Genomic DNA, 23,109 nt, shown 5'->3' with positions numbered 1-23,109 from the left:
GCTCCTCTGTTCATGGGGATTCTCCAGGCAAGAATACTGCAGTGGGTGGCCATGCCCATGCCCTCTTTCATGGGATCTTCCCAACCCAGAGATCAAACCCAGGTCTCCCACATTGCAGGTGGATTCTTTACCATCTGAGCCACCAGAGAAGTTTACTGTTTTTTCCTTCAGTATGCCCTGACTTGAACTCAAAGCAACTCAAAATTCAAAAGTGGGTACTGGGGAATATTCACTATTTTGTTGTATTTTTTTAGATTCTACATATAAGTGATATCATCCAGTATTTGTCTTTCTCTGACTTAGTATAATGTCCAGGTCCATCCATGTTGCTGCAAATGGCAAAATTTTGTCCTATTTATGGCTAAGGAACATTCCTTAGCCAGCTAAGTAATTCCTTAGACAGAGAAAGCCCTAACAGAACCTTGTAGTTGTGGCTCTTCTTTTCTTTTCTCTACTCTCTTTGCCCCCATATCCATGATGAAAGTCCTGAGGTGGATTCCAGTACTGAATAGAATTCAGTGATTAACAGAACTAGTATACAGAAATTTAGTAAGAATATAGAAGAAATGAACAACATCAGCAACCAAATAAACCTAAATGACCCACTGCCCAATAGCAGCAAAACAGATACTCTTTTGAAGTGCACATGAAACATTCTCCAAAAGAAACCGTGTTCCGGGTCATAACATAAACTCTAACAAATTTTAAAGAACTGAAATCACATAAAGTGTGTTCTCTGATGATATGGAATTAAATTAGAAATCAATAACAGGAAAACCCCCAAACAACTGAAAGTTAACACATTTCTAAATTGCCAAGATGTGAAAGCAACTTAAGTGTGCAGCAACAGAAAAATAGATAAAGATGTGGTATAACCACACACACACACACACACACAAGAACGTTCCTTAGCCATAAAGAGGACCAAATTTTTCCATTTGCAGTAACATGGATGGACTTGGAGGACATTATGCTAAATGAAATAAGGCAGACAGAGAAAGACAAATACTGTATGATATCACTTACATGTAGAATCTAAAAAATACAACAAACTAGCAAATATAAGAATAAAGAAGCAGACTCACGTATAGAGAATAAACCAGTGGTTACTAGTGGGGACAGGGAAGTGGGGAGGGGATAGGGGAGTCAGAGGTACAAACTATTAGGTACAAAATAAACTACAAGGATATATTGTACAAACGGGGAATTGAGACAATATTTTATAATAACAATAAATGGAGTGTAACCTTTAAAAATTATGAATCATTATATTGTATATCTATAATTTATATAATATTATATAGCAAATATAGTTCAATAAAAAACACAAAAATAAATAAAATTTTAAAAATTAAAAAACAATCCACATTTCTAAATAACCCAAGGGTCATAAAGACAATCTCAAGTGAAATTAGAAAACATTTTGGACTAAATGAAAATGAAAATAGATCAAAATTCATGGTATCTAGTTAAAGTTGTTCTTAGAAAGAAATTTATAGCATGAAATGTGTATATTAGGAAAGAAGGTCTTATTCAATATTCTAAATGTCCCCCTTAAGAAATTAAAAAAGCAAAAATAATCCAAAGCAAACAGAACCTAAGTATTAGTGACAAAAATCAATGAAATTAAAAAATCAGAAAATAATAGGAAATGGGAAATAATAATAGAAAATAATTGGAAAATAATAGAAAATTAAAAAATCCATGGAAACAAAACTCAGCCCTTTGAAAAGAATACATTGATAAACTCTTAGTGATACTGACCAAGGGGGAAAAAAGTGAAAGAATAAACAAATTACCACTATCAGGAATGAAAGAATGTATCACTACAAACTCTGCAGACATTAAAAGGATAATAGGAAACTACTATAAACAACTCTTCACATATAAATCCAATAACTTAGATAAAATGGACCAATATTTTAAAAACCACAAACCACCAAACTCACTCAAAATGGAATACATAACTATTAAAGACATTTAATTATAGTTTAAAATATTACAAAAAAGAAATCACCCGCTTGAGATCATTTCACTGGAGAACTCTAACTAAATACTTAAATAAGAAATAATGACAATTCTACACAATCTCTTCCAGAAAACAGAAGAGGAGAAAACACTTCCCAATTTATTTTATGGAGCTAACAGACAAAAAGAAACAAACCATAGACCAACATCTCTGATGAACACAGACAAAAATCCTCAACAAAACGTTAGCAAATTGAATGCAGCAATCTGTAAAAAGAACAATACAACATGGCAAAAGGGTCTTATATTCCAGGAATAAAAGATTGGCTCAAGATAAAAAATTAATCAACATTATATACCATATTAACAATGTAAGTAGAAAAACTTCTATCAATTGGTACCAAAAAAGCACTTGACAAAATTCAATATCTATTCATGATTTAAAACAACTCTCAGCAAACTAGGAATAGAAGTGACCTTCTTCAAGCTAGTAAAGAACATTGTCAAAAACTACAAATAATGCCATACTTAATGATAAAAGACTGAATGTTTCTCCTTTAAGATTGGAAACAAGGCAAGGATGTCTACTCTCTCCTCTCCTATTCAACATTGTGCTAGAAATCCCAGACAGGCAATAAGGCAAGAAAAAGAAATAAAAGGTATGAAGATTGAAAATAAGTAAAACTGTCTTTATTTGAAGATGACATAATTGTTTGATAAAAATCCTATGGCATCTATAACAACAACAACAAAATAAAACTTTAATAGAACTTATAAGGCACCTAAGCAATTCAGTGAGAAAGGAAAGTCCTTCAGTAAATAGTCTTGTAACTAGATGTGCCTAAGGGGATAAAACCCTACTGCCCATCACCTAGCACACTCAAAAGTTAATTTGAGTTGGATCATGGACCTATACACAAAGCTAAAACCATAAAGCTTTCAGAAAAAAACTAGGGAAATATCTCTGACACGGGAGTGCATGAAAACTTCTTCAACAGGACACAGAAAGCAATAACCATTAAAGAAAAATTCATAAGCTTCATCGAAATTGCTTTTTCACTAATCAAAAAACACTATTAAGAAAAAGAATAGGTAGGTTTCCAGAATATATAGAGTTCCTACAACACAACAGCAAAACAAAAAATCCCATTTCTTTGTATATATTCCCAGAGAAAAACATGGCCCGAAAAGATACAGGCACCCCAGCATTCACTGTAGAACTGCAGTGTTTACAATGGCCAAGACATGGAAACAGCCGAAATGTCCATCAACAGAGGAATGGATAAAGAAGATGTGGTGTATATATATTTATACAATGGAATATTATCCAGCCATTAAAAAGCATGAAATAAGGCCGTTTGCAGCAACATGCATGGACCCAGAGAGTGTCATACTGAGTGAAGTAAGTCAGACAAGGAGAGGTGAAATTATCATATGACATCCCTTATATGTGGAATCAAAAAAGAAATGATACCAATGAACTTACTTACAAAACCGAAAGAGACTCACAGACTTAGAAAAGGAACTCATGGTTGCCAGGGGGAAGGGATCGTTAAGGACTTTGGGAAGGTCATGTACAAACTTCTATATTTAAAGTGGATAGCCAACAAAAACCTGTTGTTTAGCACATGGAACTGTGCTCAACGTTATGTGCCAGCCTGGATGGGAGGGGGCTTGGGGGAGAATGGCTACCATGTATATGCATGGCTGAGTCCCTTCACTTGTTCACCTGAAAGCATTACAACATTGTTAACTGGCTGCACCCCAATACAAGATGTTTTTGGTGTTAAAATTTTTTTTTTTTTAAATCTGGGACTTCCCTGGTGGTCCAGTGGTTAAGAATCCACCACGTGGGTTTGATCCCTCGTCAGGGAACTAAGATCCCACATGCTGCAATGAGGATCCCCTGTGCCACAGCTAAGACCGAATGCAACAAATAAACAAATATTTTTTTTTTAAATCCCATTTCTTAAAAAGGAGAAAGGCAAAAACTTGAACAAACTCCTCATAAAGAAACATTCATGAAAGAAACATACTTGATGAAGTGCTTGACATGGTTAATCATCAAATTAAAACTGAAATAAGAAATCACAACATAGCCATTAGAGTGGCTAAAGTTTAAAAGACAGCACCAAATGGTAACAAACATGGAGCAATCAGTACCTTCATCCATTGTTGGCTGAAATGTACAAAAGCTATTATAATCACTTTAACTAAAGGCTTTGGTGTTCTTATAAAGTTATACATAGATCTACCCTTTGACCTAACAATCCTTCTCGTAAGTAGCTATCCAAGAGAAAAGAAAACTACGTCCGCAAAAAGACTTATATCATAAGACCTTTAATCACAATAGCAATAAAAGAATAAAAACTAGGGACAACCCACATGTCCATCAACAGGAGAATGAGGAACACACTGCCGTGTATTTGTACAATGGAACACAATTCAGCAACAAAGAAGAACAACGTACTGATGTCTCCAACAACATGAATCAATCTCACAGATATAATACTGAATTAAAGGAGTCACACTCAAAATAATATATACTATATTATTCCATTTGCACAAAATTCTAAAATAGGCAAAACTAAGATTAAAAAAAGAGTCAGGATAGAGGCTGCCTTGGGGAGGGATGCAGGGAGCAAAGGTTAATTGCCTGGGAAAGGCCAGAGGGAACTTTGGGGAAATATCAGAAAGTTCTATATCATGACAGGGATATGGATCACACGGGTGTATTTATTTGTCAGAACTGTTCAGCTAAAACTTAGCATTTTAATGCATGTAAAATTAATCTTAAAAAAGAAAAGAAAAAGTAGAGCTCAATAAGAATAAAAATAGGACATAGAATGAGATAAATAACCCAGTCACATTTAAACAAATTTTAAATGCTTGCATTTAAAAAAATCTCTTCTTTACAAGGAAACATATAAACAAAAGATGGTGGCTAGGTGAATGGAGATGAGCATAGGGACAAAGTGACAAGTAGATAAACCAAACAGGCAAAGGCTTTGAATGAACCAAGTATAGTACAACATCCTGAGCCAATGATTTTGCTCAAATCAACATGAAATCCAAAAAAAGAAAAAAAGTGAATTTTTGCTAGCTGCCTTATTTTGTAATTTCATCAGAGTTAAGCAGTACTGCTTTAAGTCTTAGGTTAAAGTACTGCTTTAATTCTTGGGTTTATGCAAAACACACACACACGCAAGGGGGTGGGTCTTAAGAAGTAGCAGTAACATTAAAATAATAGCTAATGCTTACTGACTCCTGTGTGTTGAATACCACTTGAAGCATTTTTGTGGATCCTTTCATTTAATCCTCATAGTAATCCATTGGTAGGTACTATGATGAAAATTCCATTTTTTAGGTGAGGAAACTAAGGCTTAGGGAGACTAGACTGACTAGATGGAAGTCATGTATATAATAAAATTTGAGACCCCAAGAACCCAACAGAGGCAGCCGGATTCCCAAAGTATACTCCTTACTCTTTATTATTATAGTAAAAAACCCTCATATAACATAAAATTTACCATCATAACCATTTTTAAGTGTATAGTACAGTAGTTTTAACCATATGCACATTGTTGGGCAACAGATCTCTAGAATCTTTTTAATTTGCAAAACTGAAATTCTGTACCCATTAAACATCCTTTTTTCGCCCCACCCAGCAGCCACTGGCAACCACCACTCTAGTTTTTGTTTCTAAGAGTTTGACTACTCGAGATACCTCATATAGGTGGAAGCATGCAGTATTTGTTTTCTTGTTTTTGTGGCTGGCTAATTTCATTTCGGAGAAATGTCTATTTAAACCTTTCCTTCCCCACCCCACTTTTTTTCTTTCCTTTGGCTGAATCACATGGCTGGCAGGATCTTAATTCCTGGCCAGGGACTGAGCCTGTGCCCTCTGCGGTGAAAGCATAGAGTCCTGACCAGTGGGCCACCAGGGAAGTCCCCGCCTTTGCCCAGTTTTTAATCAGGTTGTTTGGTTTTGTTGTTGCTGTGTGTTGTAAGAGTTCTTTATATATTCTGGATATTAATCTCTATCAGATATACAATCTGAAAAGAGTTTCTCCCATTCCAAGGCTGTCTTTTTATTTTGTTGATTATTTAAGTCTGATGTAGTCCCACTTATCTGTGTGGGTTTGCTGCTTGTACTTTTGGTGTCATATCCAAGAAATCATTGTGAAATCCAAGGGGATAAAGCTTTGAAGCAAACTCTCTTTAAGATGTTTATCAAACTATGGGTTGCAAGCCTACCACTAGGTCATGAAATTAATTTAGGGAGTTGTAAGTGGTATTTTTAAAAGAAAAGACTGAGTCACTCACTATATGCAGCATGGCTAAGCACTGTTTTAAACTCTTCTCCAGTTGTAGGTATATATATTTGATGGACTATGAAATAAAATGAATTTCTATTATGGGCTCTGGTTAGAAATTTGAAAAACACTGCACTGCTTTATACTGCACTTGGACCAAGTGAAGGGCCAACAGTGCTGAAGATTTTCCAGTAGAGTCACCACATAGCTCGTGGTTGGCCTAAAAGAACCTGTGTTAGGACTCTCAGTACCACATTTATGTGGCAACTTGGTTTCTACAAAAAATAGAACATCAACTGTCATGGGAAGTTAATATTTTGTGCCCATTTTATTGGTGCTATTTGCTTTGTTTTTTAATTAATTAGTTTTTGGCCAGACTGGGTCTTTGGTGCTGAGCACAAGCTTTCTCTAGTTCCAGGGAACGGGTGCTTCTCTTCTTTGTGGTGTGTAGGCTTCTCTTGCTGCAAAGCATGGGTCCTAGAGTGCGCGGGCTTCAGCAGTTACAGCTCACAGGCTCTAGAGCATGAGCTCAACAGCTGTGCTGCACGGGCTTAGCTGCCCTGAAGCCTGTGGGATCTTCTTGGAGCAGGGATTGAACCCATGTCCCCTGCTTTGGCAGCAGGGATTGAACCCATGTCCCCTGCTTTGGCAGGCAGATCCTCAACCACTGGACCACCAGGAAGTGCTTTATTTTGTTTTGTAGCTGTGTAAGAGTTATAAGTTTCCCTGGTGGCTCAGTGGTAAAGAACCTGCCTGCCAATGCAGGAGACACAGGAGACACTGGGTCTTCCCTAGGTCAGGAAGATCCCCTGGAGGAGGAAATGGCAACCCACTCCAGTACTCTTGCCTGGGAAATCCCATGGATAGAGGAGCCTGGTGGGCTACAATCCATGGGGTCGCAAAGATTTGGAAACGACTGCAACAACTTAGCATGGAGCAAGAGCTATAGGTGGGCTTCTCTGATGGCTCAGATGATAAAGAATCCACCTGCAATTCGAGAGATGTGGGTTCGATCCCTGGGTTGGGAAGATCCCCTGAAGAAGGAAATGGCTGCCCACTCCAGTATTCTGGCCTAGAGAATTCCATGGACTGAATAGTCCATGGGGTGGCAAAGAGTAGGACATGACTGAGCAACTTTCACTTCACTTCAAGAGTTATAGGTATAAAGGCTTTCTATCTGATCTTATGCTTGTATATATTAAAAAAATAATTTGTTTACAGTTGGAATCTGAAAGAGGTTTCTTTCCATCAAAAGGTGTCCATACATCAATGGAGTTTGAAACTCCATTGTTTCAAATGGAAATGTTGTTGAGGTGGTATACTGGGTTCAACAGCTCCCTAAAATTTATGTACACCCACAACCTCAGAATGTGACCTTACTCGGAAATAGGATCTTTGCAGATCTCAAGTTAAAAATAAGCTCATTGTGGATAACGGTAAGCCCTAAATCCAATGACTGGTATCCTTATACCAGTCAACACAGAGGAGAAGCACAAGGAAGAAGTCCATGTGATGACAGAGGCAGAGATTGGACAGCAACCACCAGAATCTAGCAAGAAGCAAGCAAGGATCCTCCCTAGAGAGGGGAGCATGACCCTGTCAACACCTTGTTTTCAGATCTTTAGCTTCTGATCTGAAGAATAGATTTGTGAGAAGAGATTTGTGTTTCAAGCCACTAAGTTTACGGTAATTTGTTACAGCAGCCCTACAGAAACTAATACAACAGATGGTAACCTGCCCCAAAGAGGGCATGCATCCTTTCTAAAAGCCCTATACCATAGGTCTAGACTCCTAGCAGGAGTGTCGTTCCACAACTTGGACTTCACAAGTGGGGAAATCGAGGCCTGAGAAGGGAAGGCAGCTTACTCAAAGGGCCATAGTAAGTCAGGGGCGGAGAATGGACCAGAAGGCAAGACTCCCACCACTATCCCACCCCACCCCAGCTCAGTCCTCAGGGGAGGCAGACTGCTCTACTTACCACAGTGCTGGTGATCGTGTTCACTGCAGAGGTAGACTTGGCTTCCTTCATTTTGGAGATGGGTTTACTGAGCTCTGGCCTGGAGCAGCTGAGAAGGCTTGAATTCCTCAGGTCAGGTACAGAGCTGTAAGGCCTTGAAGATGAAGGCTTACGGAGTGCTGGATCAGCCTCCTCTTTGAGGGCCTCCTGGTCAAGGCTGCTATCTGCTTCATTTTTCTCTGTGTGTCTGACACTCGAGAGCAAGTCAGGTGTACCGGACACCAATAGCAATGGCTGGAGATACTGGGAAGAAGGAAACCAAACATAGAGCCCATGGGAACCAAGCTCTGTCCACTTCCAGATCATCTGCACCCAACGGTAGGTGCAAAGGAGATCAGGAGTAGAGGAAAGCAATCTGAATCAGTCTCTCTAATCCAGGGCTCTTAACCTAGGGTTCAAGGACACCCCTAGAGGGCTCATGGATGGCTTCATGGGGCCTTTGAACCACTTACAACTGCAGTTACTTATGGCAAGAGATTCCATAGCTTTTATCAGATTCTCAGAGGGTCTATGACCCTAAAAAAATTATTCCAAAAAAACCCCTCTAATCCTGTCACTTCAGGTAAGTCTTTAAGAAGGAGGAGAGAGACTGAAAAGTCAACTGAATCTTTCCACTGAGCAGGAAGAGAGAGCTAGGCCAAGAAGGGGGTTCCAGAGACTGAGATCACGGGACAACTGGACAGCTGGCTCCAGCCTGGAGGCCAGTCCATACTTGAAGCAGAGAGCAGGCTGGAAGGACCAGCTGTGTTCTGCCCTCCATGTAGTGTTCTGAGGCCCTGCCCCCAGAAGTTCTTCCCTGTAGCCTCCTCTCTCAGTTGTGCCCCTGGCCTGCAGGAAGGGGGCATTCCAACCTAAACTGGAGTTGGGGATCATGAGTAGGGTAGTCCTAGAGCCCACTCCCACATGGGGCTGGTCCTCAGCCTCCCAGCTGCTTTTACTCCTACTGGAGGGAGAAGTACAGAACAGCGCGAGTCCTCTCTGCCTGGATGGAGGGATCCTCTGAAGGCCGCGGGGCTCCTTGTGACTTCCAGGCCCCCTTCCTGGGGCCCAGCCCTCCATGCAGCCCCCATTCCTTCAGTGTTTCTGAGCTCTCAGTAGGGGTCTTCTCAGCATCCCCCCCTGGAAAACTGGCCCCAGCCGGGGAAGTGTGCTGGGCATGCGCGTTCCCCTCCCATCCACGTTTACTTGTTTGGAGGTCTGGCTGGTGGTAGTCTTGCATTTCTGCTGTCGTTTCTGTCGCAAGCTCTGCCAGCTCTTGCCTCTCGCTTGCTCGCCTGCCGATTCCCCCTGCATGTCTACCCTCTTCTGTTTCATTTGGAAGGATTTTTTCTCTTGTTTCAGTCTCAGCTCCTGGATCAGCTGCCTGCCCAGTGAGGAACAGTGAGTATCACGCAGGTTAGGGATGGGCTATGAATATTATGGACATACTTCTTGAGGGGCAGACAAGACTGGTCAAGGAGGGGCAGTGCTCCATCTTCCCTGCCCCAGTGTGTCCAAATGATTGAGAGTTCCAAAGCAAGAGACGGAGGAGATAGTCCTTCCTCCAACCACACCACTTCCCGTCTGGGATTAGCCCAGGGAGAGATGTGGTGGGGGCAGCACCCTACTGTACCACCCCATCTCCCTCCTCCCTTCCCAGTATGCCAGATCACACAACCGACAAGTGCTAGGGAGAGGGTCTGGGTAGGAGGATAAAATCAGGGGCTCCCACATCCAACCCCTTCATATGCTGGGCCTCTCTGGTCAAAGATGTGATGGAAATAACTCAGTCACAGGACTCAGGGGACAGGGCTTCTAGAGCTTCTGTCATTATTTGCTGGATGATCCTTTTTCCACTCCATGAAATGGATGGTGGGTAGGCATTGGACTGGATGGGATGAGTCCCTTCTGGTCCTTAAATCTGATACCTGAATGAATCTAGGAAGTAGTTCTGAGGGGTTGGGCTTTCTAGGAGTGGGGTTGGGGTGGCTGTCTTAGGGGTGAGTTTGTAGAAACAGCTTCATATCCACTTACCAACATCCCACACCAAGGAACCTTATGATTCCTGGTCCTTGTGAGACTAAAGCAACTTCATGGCTGCCCCAAGGTCACACCACAGGTCAAGCACTATCTTCTCTTCCCCCAACACCCAGCCACCCTCACCCCAGGAGCCTTCCTACCGGGCATAGACCTCCCGAGCCCTGGAGGTAACTGTATTCTGGAAGAGGGAGTTGTTGTCCTGGAAAAACTTCTCATACTTCTCCGAATTCACACTGGGATAAATCAGGCGGAACCCTCCACAGTTTTCCTTTTCATACTTCTCAGTTTTCTCTACACGCACGGCCTGAAAGCCCTTGACTTCCTCTTTCCTGTTGGGAAGCAGAACACAAGGCTGCAGTTAGGTTTTCTTGGGACCAAGCTTGGAAAGGACATGGCCTTTCCAAGGACATGGATGTCATCTAGGGTGAGACCAAGGCTTTGCACGCAAGAGCGTTCAACCAGCGTTTCCTAAGTAAATGAATACATGAACGTTTCCTGAAAGGAGATTCTAGCCCTCCTGGGACAGCTGGTGTCATAGTGCACTAACAGCTGGTTAGAACAGTCTTCCTGACAGCTCACCAAATTCTCTCCCATTACAGGTAAAGCCCATTTCCCTCTTGGCTTAGCTTCTGACGGGAGGTAGACTGTTACCTTTCCAATCACAGTCCCCGCTACTCTCCTCTGGAGAACCGGCTAAACTTGAGGGCTTCGTGGATAAGCCTGATGAGATTTTATGAGAGCTGATGATCTCATTCCCCCTTACAGCCCCCCAGGAGGTGGAGGTCAGGCCGGAGGATCAATAAGCCCTTTTGATAGTAGGGAAACCAGGAGCCCCTGAGCCATCCAGGGCCAAGTCATGACGAGGAGACTGATTCAGGGGATGCTCCTTAGATGATGCTGCCTCCTTCTCCAAGAGTTCAGTGGAAGGCATCCTGGAATGCCAGGCAGCACACACCTATCGGGCTCTGTGTCCAGACCTGACACTTGCCAGCAAGGTGACCTATACAGGCAGCTCCCCTTTCAGAGTCTGGGTCTTCTTAGCTCCAAAAGCAGGACATACAATCCCCCATGCTACCACCTACCCGCCCCCTTCCTTACAGGGAAGACAGTGGACATGAACGTGCTCTGAGAAACACAGTGCCATCCAAACAGAGATGGCCTGATGCCATGGCCTGGTTCCAGAAGTTCAGTTCCGAAGGGTCAGGCTTGTGAGGAGGGCAGGGGCCACTGTGAGATCTGAAAAGCAGCAAAGCCAAGTCCTTGACAGGCTCTGAGACTTCCTTTTCACTCTGCGGACGAAGGCCTCTTTTATAGAACGAAGGCAAATGCTATGCAGCAGGAATGAGGTGTTCCCCACAACCCAGTGACAAGAGGAGAACAGACGAGTGTTCCTTTTTGTAACGACAAATGGTTTTACTTTTTGTATCGGTAATCCCTGGATCTCTTCATATGATATTAACAAACTATATTCATCACATGTACTTATGTCTATAAATTAATCTATTTTTAGGAACAAAGGAATAACCACAGGAAAAACTGTTTAACCTGCCACATCCTGCAAATGGAAACTAATGTTCCAAACAGGATTATCATTTGTTAGAACTGACCCATGACTGTACCTGGTCTCCCGAGAACGACACTGCTGTAGGAACTGTCCCCGCTGTCTTTCCTCCTCCAAGACCTTCTTTTTGTCACAGCTTCTCAGGTTGATCAGGACCAGAGTGTCATACAGCAAACTATCCTTTACCTCTTTATCCAACCAGGAGTCAGTGGAGAAGCTCGGAGAGTGGTTTACCTGTGAGGACAAGACGGCAGCTGGGGAGGCTGGGCAGCATGCAAGCAGGGGGTAAAGCTAAGTGCCCCCTCCACAGAGCCACCTGAGCCCACCTAGGGGCCCTGGCTACCACAATGAGTGGAAGAGAGAGGGAAAGAGGGTCTGGACTGGAGCCCCGGTGAAAAAAGGAAGGAGCAGAACCCCCTGCAGTGTAACTAGCTTTATTTCAGTCCTGAATTCCTGAGGAGCACGGCAAGGGGCGGGGGTGAAGGGGCTGCCTTTGGTTTCCCTTCCATCTGGGGTGCATGTGCCCCTCCCGTGTACTGTGCACCCCAGGGAACAGCTGGAAGAGGGCAGTCCAGAGGGCCAGGCTGGGAGGTGGGGAGGGGAAGGGAGTGATGCATTCAGGATCCTGACAGGGGTTAAGGGTCAGGATGGTGGGAGGACTGAGATGACTCATTACTGCTCACAGAAGAGTACATATTGTTCAGAGGCACTATGTGACATTTGAAGACTTCTAGCAGTTTCTGAAGGCTTGCTCCTGGTAGCTTATTCTGCTCTTTGGTAAGAGCTCTGAACGGCCATATTCTCCTTCCCACCTGCACTTGGGAACAAGGGCTAGGAATGGAGGAAAGGCAAGACCCCAGGAATTTGATATGTAATTCTGGGTCTTCCCCTCTGAGGGCTGCCTCTGTATCACTGGCAGCCGTCACCATCACCTCTGACTTGCACCACAACCCTGCCCTCGCCCCTGCTTCCGGTGTGTACTCTGAACGGCCGTGGGAGAGGCCTGCTCACACAGGTCCAGTCAGGAAGAGACTCAGACACCCAGAAGCTTCTCTTCCTCCTCTTCCCACCACCCCATGGGTCTGGAGGAGACAGGAAACTCACTGAGTGGCCCCCGCCCTTTTCCGTGCCCACAGACACTAGGTTGTTCTCTGCTGGTGCTTGGTACTGAATCTAGGCCCCAGATAGCCAGGCCCAGTAGCTCCATCTGATCTCAAATATCCTCCACCCAGCTTTGATGAAGATCAAAGTCTCCTTTCTGTGACGGAGACAACTCTGTTAGAAAAGGTAGAGCTGTCTTTAGAGTCACTCTGTGCCTGAGATCAGAGCTTCTAAGTCTGGGTGGACCTCAAGAAAGCACAAGGAATTCTCTAATTCCCGGCCGTCTACCTCCCTCTGGTGGCCGCTTTTCAGCAAAGGGAGACGCCCCAGGCAGCGAGCACCGGGGAGGCCGTTGCTCGGCAAGTGGATTACAACATGCTAGCTGAGCCAGGAGGGTGGAGGGATGGGACTGACCCCAGTCACAGGTGCCAGCTTCACCCCTCACCCCAACCTCCCTACCTCCAGCAGCCAGGGCTTGAGTTTGTGATCTAACAAAATGTCAAAGCCCAGGATTTCAAAGCAGGCGCTGTTGAGTGTGTGGTGGGGAAAGCAGGTGTGGTAGTTATGCTTGATGATGGGGTAGGCCGAGATGATCGTCTTGATAATAACGTCCTCAATGTCTCTCCAGATCTGCGCCACGTTGTAGCCATGGCTCTCCATGTACGTGTTGAAGGTGGAGAGCTTCCTGGAAGGGAACCATGGGCCATGAGGCAGGGCGGCCCACCTCTGGTCATCTAAGGCCGCAGAATGCTGGAAACTAGAAACTTCTAGAGAGGATAAAGTCCCAAAGCCAGTGGGAGGGACACTCAGGAGCCAGGGTAATAGCTGTGTCAGCTCAGGAGGACCCGCAGGAGGAAACATCTGTGGGCTGGGGCAGGGATTGGCTATCCCGCTGAATGGATGAATTTTAAAAATTGTAAAAACCAACACCCCACATCACAATGTTGCTTTGGTAGCAATGGTTTCTTAGCCTTTGGTGTTAATTAGAAGCACTTAAGGAGTCTTTTAAGACCACTGATATCTGGGTTCCACTTCCACTATCTGAGGGGATTCTGGGGACACTAAAAACACAGAAATATTGTTAATTTTATTCAATGTTAACCCCCTAAAGGGAAGCCCAGAGGGAAAAGGCAACCCCAGGGCATTTCCACAGATAGAGTTACCCACTGTCCCAGGCAAACCAGATAGTCTTGACTTTACAGCTTAAAGTCCCACATCCCAGGAAACCCCTCAGTCACAGGCAAACCAAGATGGCTGGTCCCCCTGTCACAGATATCGGAGAATATCTGCCCCTTGCAGAGAATTTGTGAAGAAATGCTCCAGTCAGCTCTGAGCTGGGCAGTACAGAGACAGGACAAATCTGACAGGTCCAAAAGACAATGGTGGGGACAGATACCAGCCCCCTCACATACACACATGTGTGCACAGAGCCGAAGTAGGAAGTGAAAACATTGGAGGAGGAAATATGGGTGATGCAGGAGAATGAAAAGCAAAGAGAAGAATGAGAAGACAGGAAATACAGCTCAAGCAGCAGTCCATAGATCTGGACCCCAGTCGGTGGAGCCAATGCACACTTACTAAGGGCCTGCTGGTGGCTCCAGTGGTAAAGAACCCACCTGCCACTGCAGGAGACATAAGACACATGGGTTTGATCCCTGGGTGGGGAAGATTCCCTGGAGGAGGGCATGGCAACCCACTCCAGTATTCTTGCCTGGAGAATCCCATGGGCAGAGGAGCCTGGCGGGCTATAGTCCGTGGGGTCACCAAGGGTTGGACACAACTGAGCGACAAACACACTGCTGTGTGTGCAAAATTCATGCGATGAGGGGATCCTGAGAAAGCAGCACCTCTCCTGTGGGAAGCCTAAGGACCATTTGAGGAGCCAGCACACATATGAAACAACCAAAGACGCACTTATAGGACGACAGATAAACAGAGACACTCAGTACAGAGGCACGCCTTTCTACCTGCCACTGTCCAGGATGAAGTGCTGCTCGTAAATGAATTTTCCAGATCACTTGAAGCCAATCCTCTCAAGTGAAAAAAAAAAGTGTTTAATTTGCCTAACTGGGAAATAAATATTCCCAAAATAGATTAGATACTCCTCTACCATCTTATAATAGACATTATGAATCATAACATAACCTCTTCTTGATGACTCAGGCACATCACAATGAACCCACATTACTGTGTAATTTCATAACGCCCAGTGGTTAGTCCATTCAATTTAACACACCAACTATGTGCCAGGCTCCCTGAAAGATGAAGAAGGCCCCGTGTCTGCCCTGGAGGCCTGCTAAGTTTCCAGTTTTTCTTCTTCACTGCTCCTACTGAGTTTGCAGTCTGGTGGGGATTTACTGCGGGTATGGTTGGTGTCAAGCTAGGAAGCGGGGAGTTTAGGGCAGGTGGGGCAGTCAGTAGGAGAAGCAGATGGTTTCAAAAGGTGAGGAAGAGGAGAATGAAGAGAGGTGAAAGCAAATTGGAGGGAGAGAAGGAAAACACTCTGCCTTAAAACATGGGAAACACCTAGATTCTAAAGCCAGGGCGCCATACTAACCCTCAAGGAACTTAAGTACAACTGGGTACACAGGACAAACATGTGCTCCAAGCAGAGTAGTTACAGGCTACAGTTGATGCTGACCAGGAGGATGGTGGGAGTCCAGAGATGGAGAGGTTTCTGGGGTGATTAGACTCAGATTCCACAGGCTTGTCCTTAGAGATGGAAGACAATTCTCCCATCTGACAAGTGAGGAAACAGAGGCCCACGGAGAAGATGGGTTTCCCCCATGCTGCAGTGGTTATGTGGCTGGACCAGCATCTAGGACCAGGTCAGAGAAGGCAACACTGAGCTTAGTTAGACAGAAGGGCCTTCAAGGATGTTTCCCTATGTTTCCAGGTGGAGCTGAGCAAAGGCAGAGAAGTGGGAATGAGCAAGGCTTGTGTATCAAAAAGCGAGCAAAAGAACATCCTCGGAGAACACCACAGAGTGGATGGTGCAGGCAGTGTTACTAGTAGTTAAGGGCAAGGACCAGACTCAGGAGTTAATTCCAGCTCTGCCACTTTCTAGCTGTGTAACCTTGGCCAAGTTTCTTAACATTATTATACCTGTTCCCTAATATGCAAACTTGGGAAATCATGCCAACTTAATAGTGTCATTGTGAGGATTAAATGTATTGAGGTGTGTACATTTCTCAGAGCAGTGTCTGGCAGACAGCAAGTGCCCAACAAATAAAATGGTAACTATTATTGTAGTAATAATAATAGTGGGAAATGGGGTCTGGTCAAAGCATAGGGCGACTAGAGGAGTTTGAACTGGTGCTCTAGGCACCTGGGAATCATACTGGTTGCCTGAGTGTGGAAGTAATGAGTATATGGAGTGTATAATAATAACAGGAGCCACCTGCATGGGGGTTATGGTTTTTGAGGCCTATTCATACACATCATCTCAGTAAGTTCTTATGGTAAATCTGTTTGAGGCTGGCTGGCCAGGATTCGTTTTTATTGAATCATTTTATTTATCTATTTGTATTTATTTTGTGGGCTGCACTGCACGGCTTGTGGGATCTGATCAGTGAACTGATTAGGGATCAAACCCATGTGCCCCCTGCAGTGTAAATGCGGAATCCCAACCACGGGACCACCAGGGAATTCCCTATCACGTCATTTTATTTATTCGTTTGGCTATGCTGAGCTTTTGATGTGGCATTCAAGATCTTTTAGTTGAAGCATCTAGGATCTAGTTCCTGACCAGGGATTGAACCCAGGCCCCCTGCATGGGAGTGCGGAGTTTTAGACACTGGACCACCAGGGATGTCCCAATCTCATCATTTCAGAGATGAGAAATCGGAGGTACAGAAAGGTTAAGCAGAGGTGCCTGGAGCTAAGGAGAAGAGTGATGAGGTCATGCAATAGTCAAGGAAGAGGCTGAACCAAGGTCAGGCCTGGTGGACAGGAAAGGACTGGGGGAAATTTGAAGGAAGGAACTTCAGAATTCAATGATTTGCTGAAAAAGGAAACATCTGAGATGATACCAAACTCTCCAATCCTGTGAATCAGAAGGTAGAGAGGGGGAAGCTTGGACTGCTGGGGTGGACATGAGGAGAGAGGATGCAAGACATTGGGAAATGCTGAGCAGAAGGCAACACAGACATCCAGGTGCAGCTGAGGAGAGATGGGCCTAGAGAAAGGGTGGATGGTGGACTGCAGGGGGCGGGTAGGAGAGGGGGCTCCAGCAGGGAGGGGGATGGACAAGAGCAGAGAAGTGAGGCCAGGCCTGGGTGAGAGAGGCGACGAGAAAGAAGAGGAAGGAAGGAAGGAAAATACAGGCAGCAGAACAATACTCTACACCCCCACCTTGGTCCTGGCACCACACACACACCGCCCATCACAGTCTGAGGGCCCAAAGTCCATTAGTGGGGTGTTTGTTCTCATAAGAGGAGGGGGATGGTGGTCCTTTAACTACACGCCTCTAGACTAAGGAGAAATCACAGTAACTAGGAGCGCTAGTGGTCTGGGCGCTCTCACAGGTCACGTGAGGCTTGGAGTGACCCTACGAGGTGGGCAGGGCAGGGCATCTCACTGCTCTCATCCTACATACCAAGAAACAGAGGCTCACAGAGGTGAAGGGACTTGCTCCAGACGACTCAGCCAGCAAGAGTCAGAGCAGGGACTAGAAGCTGGGCCTCACCGAGCCCCGATGTTCAACATGGAACAATGCAGAATGCCAGTGGGTCCCCAAGGACCAGGTGGGCAAAGAGGAGGTCAGGGAGCTGTGGGCAAGATGGGTGGTCGGCACTCTCGGACAAGGGGGAGATCGCCTTCTATCCACCCGACACGTCCCCTTCCAGGAGGCTTAACCTACTGATTTTCCTTTTGCTTCGTGGAATTCTGCTACCGAGGGAGTTGTGAAATTTCCTATGCTTCTCTGATTATCTGAAGCCAAACAGACTCTATTTACCAGTCCTTTAAGCCTGATACAAGAGAAAGATCATGCGCCTTGGAATCTGACAGACTGACATTTGTGTCCAGCTCGAGCATTTATAGCCTGTAATTTTCGGCAGCTTATTTAACCTCTCAGAGGCCCAGTCTCCTCATCTATAAAATGGAGGTGGTGCCTAACTCATAGCTGTCCACCTACAAAGGGGAGGTGATGGCACCTCTGCCATGGTGTTGCAAAAATTCAATGAAAAAAACATGCACACAAAGCACCAACATGGGCCCTGACACACAGGCCTTCCTTGCCCTCTCCCTTTAGCCCGCTGCTGCTGCCAAGTCACTTCAGTCGTGTCTGACTCTGTGCGACCCCATGGACTGCAGCCTACCAGGCTTCTCCGTCCATGGGATTCTCCAGGCAAGAACACGGGAGTGGGTTGCCATTTCCTTCTCCCTTTAGCCTAGTCACCTTAAAACTCAGTGAGACAGGATTAGATGATAATAGAAATGTAAAAGCCACTGGGGAAAATGTAAAAGCCACTCATGCATTCCTCCCATTTCCCCCCATTCTTCTGGGGAAACTTCTAGCCAGCTAGCCACAGGTCATGTCACACCAGGACACCATGCCACATCATTTGAGAATCTCTGTCGGAGCAACACCCCAGGGAACCCCAGGCCTGGAAGGTCCTTCTCCAGTGGCAGACCAGCAATCGATAAATAGCTGTTGGTCTGAAAATGTCAGAAGGGCCAACTGTAATATGAGTATGTTTTGGTGTGTGTGTGTATCCTGCTAGGGAAACAGTTCATGTTTATCTCTCCTCCTCCCAACCCCCTAGGGTTTATGATGTGACCTTCTTTTAATGATTAACAGCCAGAAGGCAGAGACTAAGGCGTCTGTTCTGGGTTTAGAGGAAAAGAAATATTTTTTGAGACCACATGATCTGAGATGGAAACACTGATGGGGTCTGACGGGGTTTGAGTAGAATCACAGAGAGCCACTCTGAGCCCAGCAGGGAAAGAAAAGAGAAGGGGAACCGCTTCCTTACCTCTTGCTGCCAGAGTGAGCATCTTGAAGGAAATTGGCACTGTGCTTATTAATGGAATAATTAGTCAGGTGCATGCAGATATCGTTCTGGGGAAAGAGACACAAGTCTGTGGGGTCAGAAGGAAGCGCAGCCTCCCACATCCTCAATGCACCCTCCCATGGGCCCTGGGGTTTAAAGAGAAGGAAGAAGATGTCTTAGGGCTTACATATACTGGCAAAAAGGAGGAAGAAAGAAGGGGTACCCTATAGCTGGAGCATAACACTCCCACTCCTCTGGAGGCTGAGTGGCACTCTGCTGAGGAAGACCTGAGGAACCTTGGGGCCAGGGATGTGGGGGAAGGACTAAGGGCTTGCCCATGTCGTTTTTTTGAGCACCATGGAACTGTGGTTTTGCAGTCAGGCCACGAGTCCCATCCTCGCCTCTTCCTAGTTCTGTGAACTTGGGCCTTGGCCCAAGGTCCTGGACTTTCCTAGTTCTGCTGTCCTTATAACTGGATTTTAGTTTCCTCATCTGTAAATTGGAGATGATAATCCCTATTCTGAGGGCTCTTGGGAAGGCTAAATCCAAGAACAGATACACCCTGTTACACACTAAATGAGAGTCCAGCAAGTGACAGCCACATTCACCCCGCCTTGGGAATGCAGATGTAACTAGGGGTTTTTTACCAGCTTAAAGAGGAAGTGGAGGGAGCGTGGCCCCGAGCTCACCAGGTTGTCTGTGCAGGGATGGGAGTAAGAGGTGGTGGCGAAGCGTGCCAGTCCTTCATTGTACACAAAAATCCTGAGGGGGTCACAGGATGTCATGAGCACATAAATCCGTAAATCGAACTTGAACCCGTCAATGATAAAGGGCTGGGAGGAGAGAACAGAAGCCACACAGCGTCAGAGGAGAAACCCAGACCTGAAGCTCATTAGGGCCCTGTCTTGTGTTTGGTGTCAGCTCCAATGTTGCCTGTGTTTAAAAAAGGGTGGCCTGGGCCAGGACTGGAGAGGGAGATGTGGGGCCTGGGCCCTGTGATCCATCACGTGACCCTGTGGAAGTCACTAAACCACACCTGGCCTTTGTTTCCTGATCTGTCGAATGGCACAAGTAAGTAACTACCTTGAAGAGCTCTCCTGGCAATGAAACAAAATAACATGAAGAAGTCCTGTGATGAAGGACATGTTGTCACCCTCCAGGACTGCATATACTACTGTTGCCCTTCTGCCAGAATTCTCATGCAGTTGCAATGCTGATGGCAATGCCAGCCAGGCTTCCCTTCCATGTACCTTCTAGAAGGCTCCCTCTCTGTACTGGGCTTTATCTCCAGCCATGGAGTAAAGCTGGTTGCCCTGATCTCTCCAGAGCTACTTCTCTCTCCCAGAGGAGGTGGGATCTCCAGAGATTAGTGGCTGTTAGAGGCAAGGGGCCAGCCTGGCAGGGCCAGACCAACCTCCAAGGGTGCAAGGGCACGCTGGCCTAGGCACATGTCACCTCTCCAGTCAGAAGGCTTGGTCTGACCAAGTACAAGGCAGAAGATGGGATTCAGCATCACTCCCTCCCTGCCCTCCCTTCCCTAGTTTCACAGTGAAGCTACAGCCTGAGGGTGCATGGATGATAAATAAATAGTTATGATGAGGAAGTACCTTTGAGATATAGAGCTGACAGATCATATCCTCCCCTGGTTTGATTTCTTTCACTGTTCGGGTGATGAATATACCTTTCCCTTGGCAGCCCGAATCCGGCTTACAGATGTAAGTCTTATTTTTTCTTGACCTGCTGTAGTTCTGCAAATCTCCCCAGCTACCAGAGCAGGGAGGGAATGAGACACCTTTAGGTGGGGATCAGCGAAAATGAAAGCTCTTTATTTTTTTAAAAAAAGCTACAAAAACCCTGGAATTGACAGACAGATGCCCAGAGATCTGGAGAGATAGTGGAGCACACACAGTGGAGAGTGGATGGGCTCTGGAGGGAGATCAGAGCTGGATTTAAACCCAGGCAACATCACTCACCAGCAGTGTGGCCCTTTGCATGGACTTGATCTCACTAAACCTCAGTTCCCTCATCTACACAATGTGGACAATGGCAGTTATCTCATACATGACACAGTGCAGGCAAGGTGTTGGTACATGCCTCACTTCCCATAAAAGTAACTGTGATCCACGCAGTTTGGCTTTGAGTTTACAGATAAGAGATGTGGAGTTCTGAATCTGACTCAAGCCCTGACAAATGACGTGACTTTGGATCTCCTTCCCTGCTCTGGACTTCAGCTTTTCCTCTGTAACACCTCCACTCTAGCTAGAGGGACAGGGAAAGTGCTATCTTTTTATTTTAATTTTTGGCCTCACCCCATGGCATTTGGGATCTTAGTTCCCCAACCAGGATTGAACCTGCACCCCCTGCATTGGAAGGTGGAGTCTTAATCACTGGACCACTGGGGTAGTCCGGCAAATGCTATCTTTGAATGTACTCTGAAGAAAGTATACTCAGAAGCAAGCAACCAACTTAAAGCATTCTAAATCTCAGCCTTGCAATACTTCTTGTTTTCCATTTAACTCAAAGGAGCTTTGTGGCCACTGGAAAAGTCATGTAACTACAATGTCTCTCAGTGGCCAGGAAATCTGGAGGAGCCTGCTGACCTGATGACAAACACATTTCCTTCTAAGTTGCAGCTAAGCTCTGCCAATTGTTCTAGACAAGTCTGAAAAGGCTGGGCACCCTGGTGCTCTTGGTTTGGGAAAGCACTCAGTGGAGCAGGGACAGTGGGACTCCTGTGGGGCCCCTGCCCTATGAACATCATTCTGATGGCAATGCTTCTGTACCCCCACCTCCCCACCTCATCCAGACACCGGACTGTACCCAGGTCATGCTCATGTCACCTCACATTTCTCCTGCTTCTCAGCGGTGTGGTCCAGAGTACTTTATGTACCAGGAATGGATGTCCAGATGGATATAGTAAGACAGAGATGGGAAAAGGCTGACTGCCATGTCCTGCCATGGGTCAGAGGTCAGGCATCCCTCCCTGCTCCTAATGGTTAGAGGGCTCTAACTATCACCTCACTCCCTCCAGAAGTGCTCGAAGGCCTCAAAAATTCAGAAACTGCACAGTGAAAGGACTGGAACAAGTTCAAAATTAACAGCTTTCAAGGTGAGAACAAACTCTCAACCCAACTGTGGGCACAGGCTCCAAGGCACCCAGCCCCTAAATGTCATCTAATTTTACGGGCAGAGCCTTGTGTTTTCTCAACCTTTGACACACCCTTTATCCCTTCTCTTCCTGAAGCGAGAGAAATGGAAGATCCCATGGGAAGGGAAAGTAGTAACCAGGGTTAGGGGCAAGAGGAAAATGTAAACTGGGGGGTGGGGAGTGGAGAAAGGGGCACTCACTCAGCAGGAAGACACCAGGTCCTCGGGAAAAAGTGGAAATCTTTCGGGAACATCTTCAACATGCGGCTCATATTCCTGGCCAGCAAGTCCTTGCGGCAGATTTCACTCATCCCTGGGAAGTGATTGATTTTCTGCAAAGGAAGCCGAAGTGGTGAACAATGGGGCCCAGAGGAGCACCCAGGAGCTCCCCTTTGGGGTAGTCATAAGAGTGGGGCCCCACAGGGTCGATGCCACGCTTACACCGAGGACCAGCTCTGACCCAGATACCTGGTAACTTTTCATTTCCATCACCCGTTCCAGTGACACTGAGAAGTCAGTCCAGTAGAGAGTCCAGTCGTCATTTTCTCCTCCCTCTCGAAGGCCATACTGTTGGGCGGCCCTACGCACTGCCAGGAGGGAGAGGAAGAAAGACCCAAGGGGGAAAGTGGGGAAGAAGCACGAGAGGGGGAGGTTACGTTCCTAGGTGCTCCCAGACTATACACGGAAGCCAGACTAGTGGGCTCCTTGGGACCGGAAGCCATCTTGCCCCATCTGGACATGCCATTGCCGAGAAAGGAACACAGAGAGTCAAAAGCTATTGGAGAGCATGGCCTGTGCCCAGCGATCACCACAAAAGGTTTTCTGAGGTCAGTGTTTCACCCACCCTTGCCAGGAAGCAGGCCTTGGCTTTCCTCCAAACACTAGCACTGAGTATTCAGGGAATATAAACTAATCCTTAACATCAGCCAAAACCAAGCTTAATTAGTAAGGTAAATTGACAGAAGAAAACTACACAGTGTATTT

The 23,109-nt window shown here is 45.7% G+C and overlaps 1 protein-coding gene across 3 annotated transcripts in view; it reads right to left on the bottom strand.

The window, feature by feature from the left end:
* Positions 1 to 23,109, bottom strand: part of TTLL6 (tubulin tyrosine ligase like 6) — a 45,988-nt gene that overhangs the window by 13,409 nt on the left and 9,470 nt on the right. For 2 of the 3 annotated variants that reach the window (XM_059878519.1, XM_059878521.1), the window contains 10 exons: positions 22,594 to 22,712; positions 22,327 to 22,457; positions 20,586 to 20,742; positions 19,668 to 19,811; positions 18,961 to 19,046; positions 13,442 to 13,667; positions 11,940 to 12,115; positions 10,461 to 10,649; positions 9,487 to 9,664; positions 8,263 to 8,544 (listed from right to left, as the gene is read on the bottom strand). In XM_059878519.1, the coding sequence (XP_059734502.1) occupies positions 8,263 to 8,544; positions 9,487 to 9,664; positions 10,461 to 10,649; positions 11,940 to 12,115; positions 13,442 to 13,667; positions 18,961 to 19,046; positions 19,668 to 19,811; positions 20,586 to 20,742; positions 22,327 to 22,457; positions 22,594 to 22,712 (1,688 nt within the window). The remainder of the gene's footprint in view (positions 1 to 8,262; positions 8,545 to 9,486; positions 9,665 to 10,460; positions 10,650 to 11,939; positions 12,116 to 13,441; positions 13,668 to 18,960; positions 19,047 to 19,667; positions 19,812 to 20,585; positions 20,743 to 22,326; positions 22,458 to 22,593; positions 22,713 to 23,109) is intronic. The other variant, XM_059878520.1, reaches the window with a different exon arrangement.

This window comes from Bos taurus, chromosome 19 (genome assembly GCF_002263795.3).
Source record: "Bos taurus isolate L1 Dominette 01449 registration number 42190680 breed Hereford chromosome 19, ARS-UCD2.0, whole genome shotgun sequence".
Lineage (NCBI taxonomy): Eukaryota > Metazoa > Chordata > Mammalia > Artiodactyla > Bovidae > Bos > Bos taurus.
The sequence above is the reverse complement of the archived record's forward strand: the minus strand, read 5'-3'. Positions and strand labels throughout refer to the sequence as shown.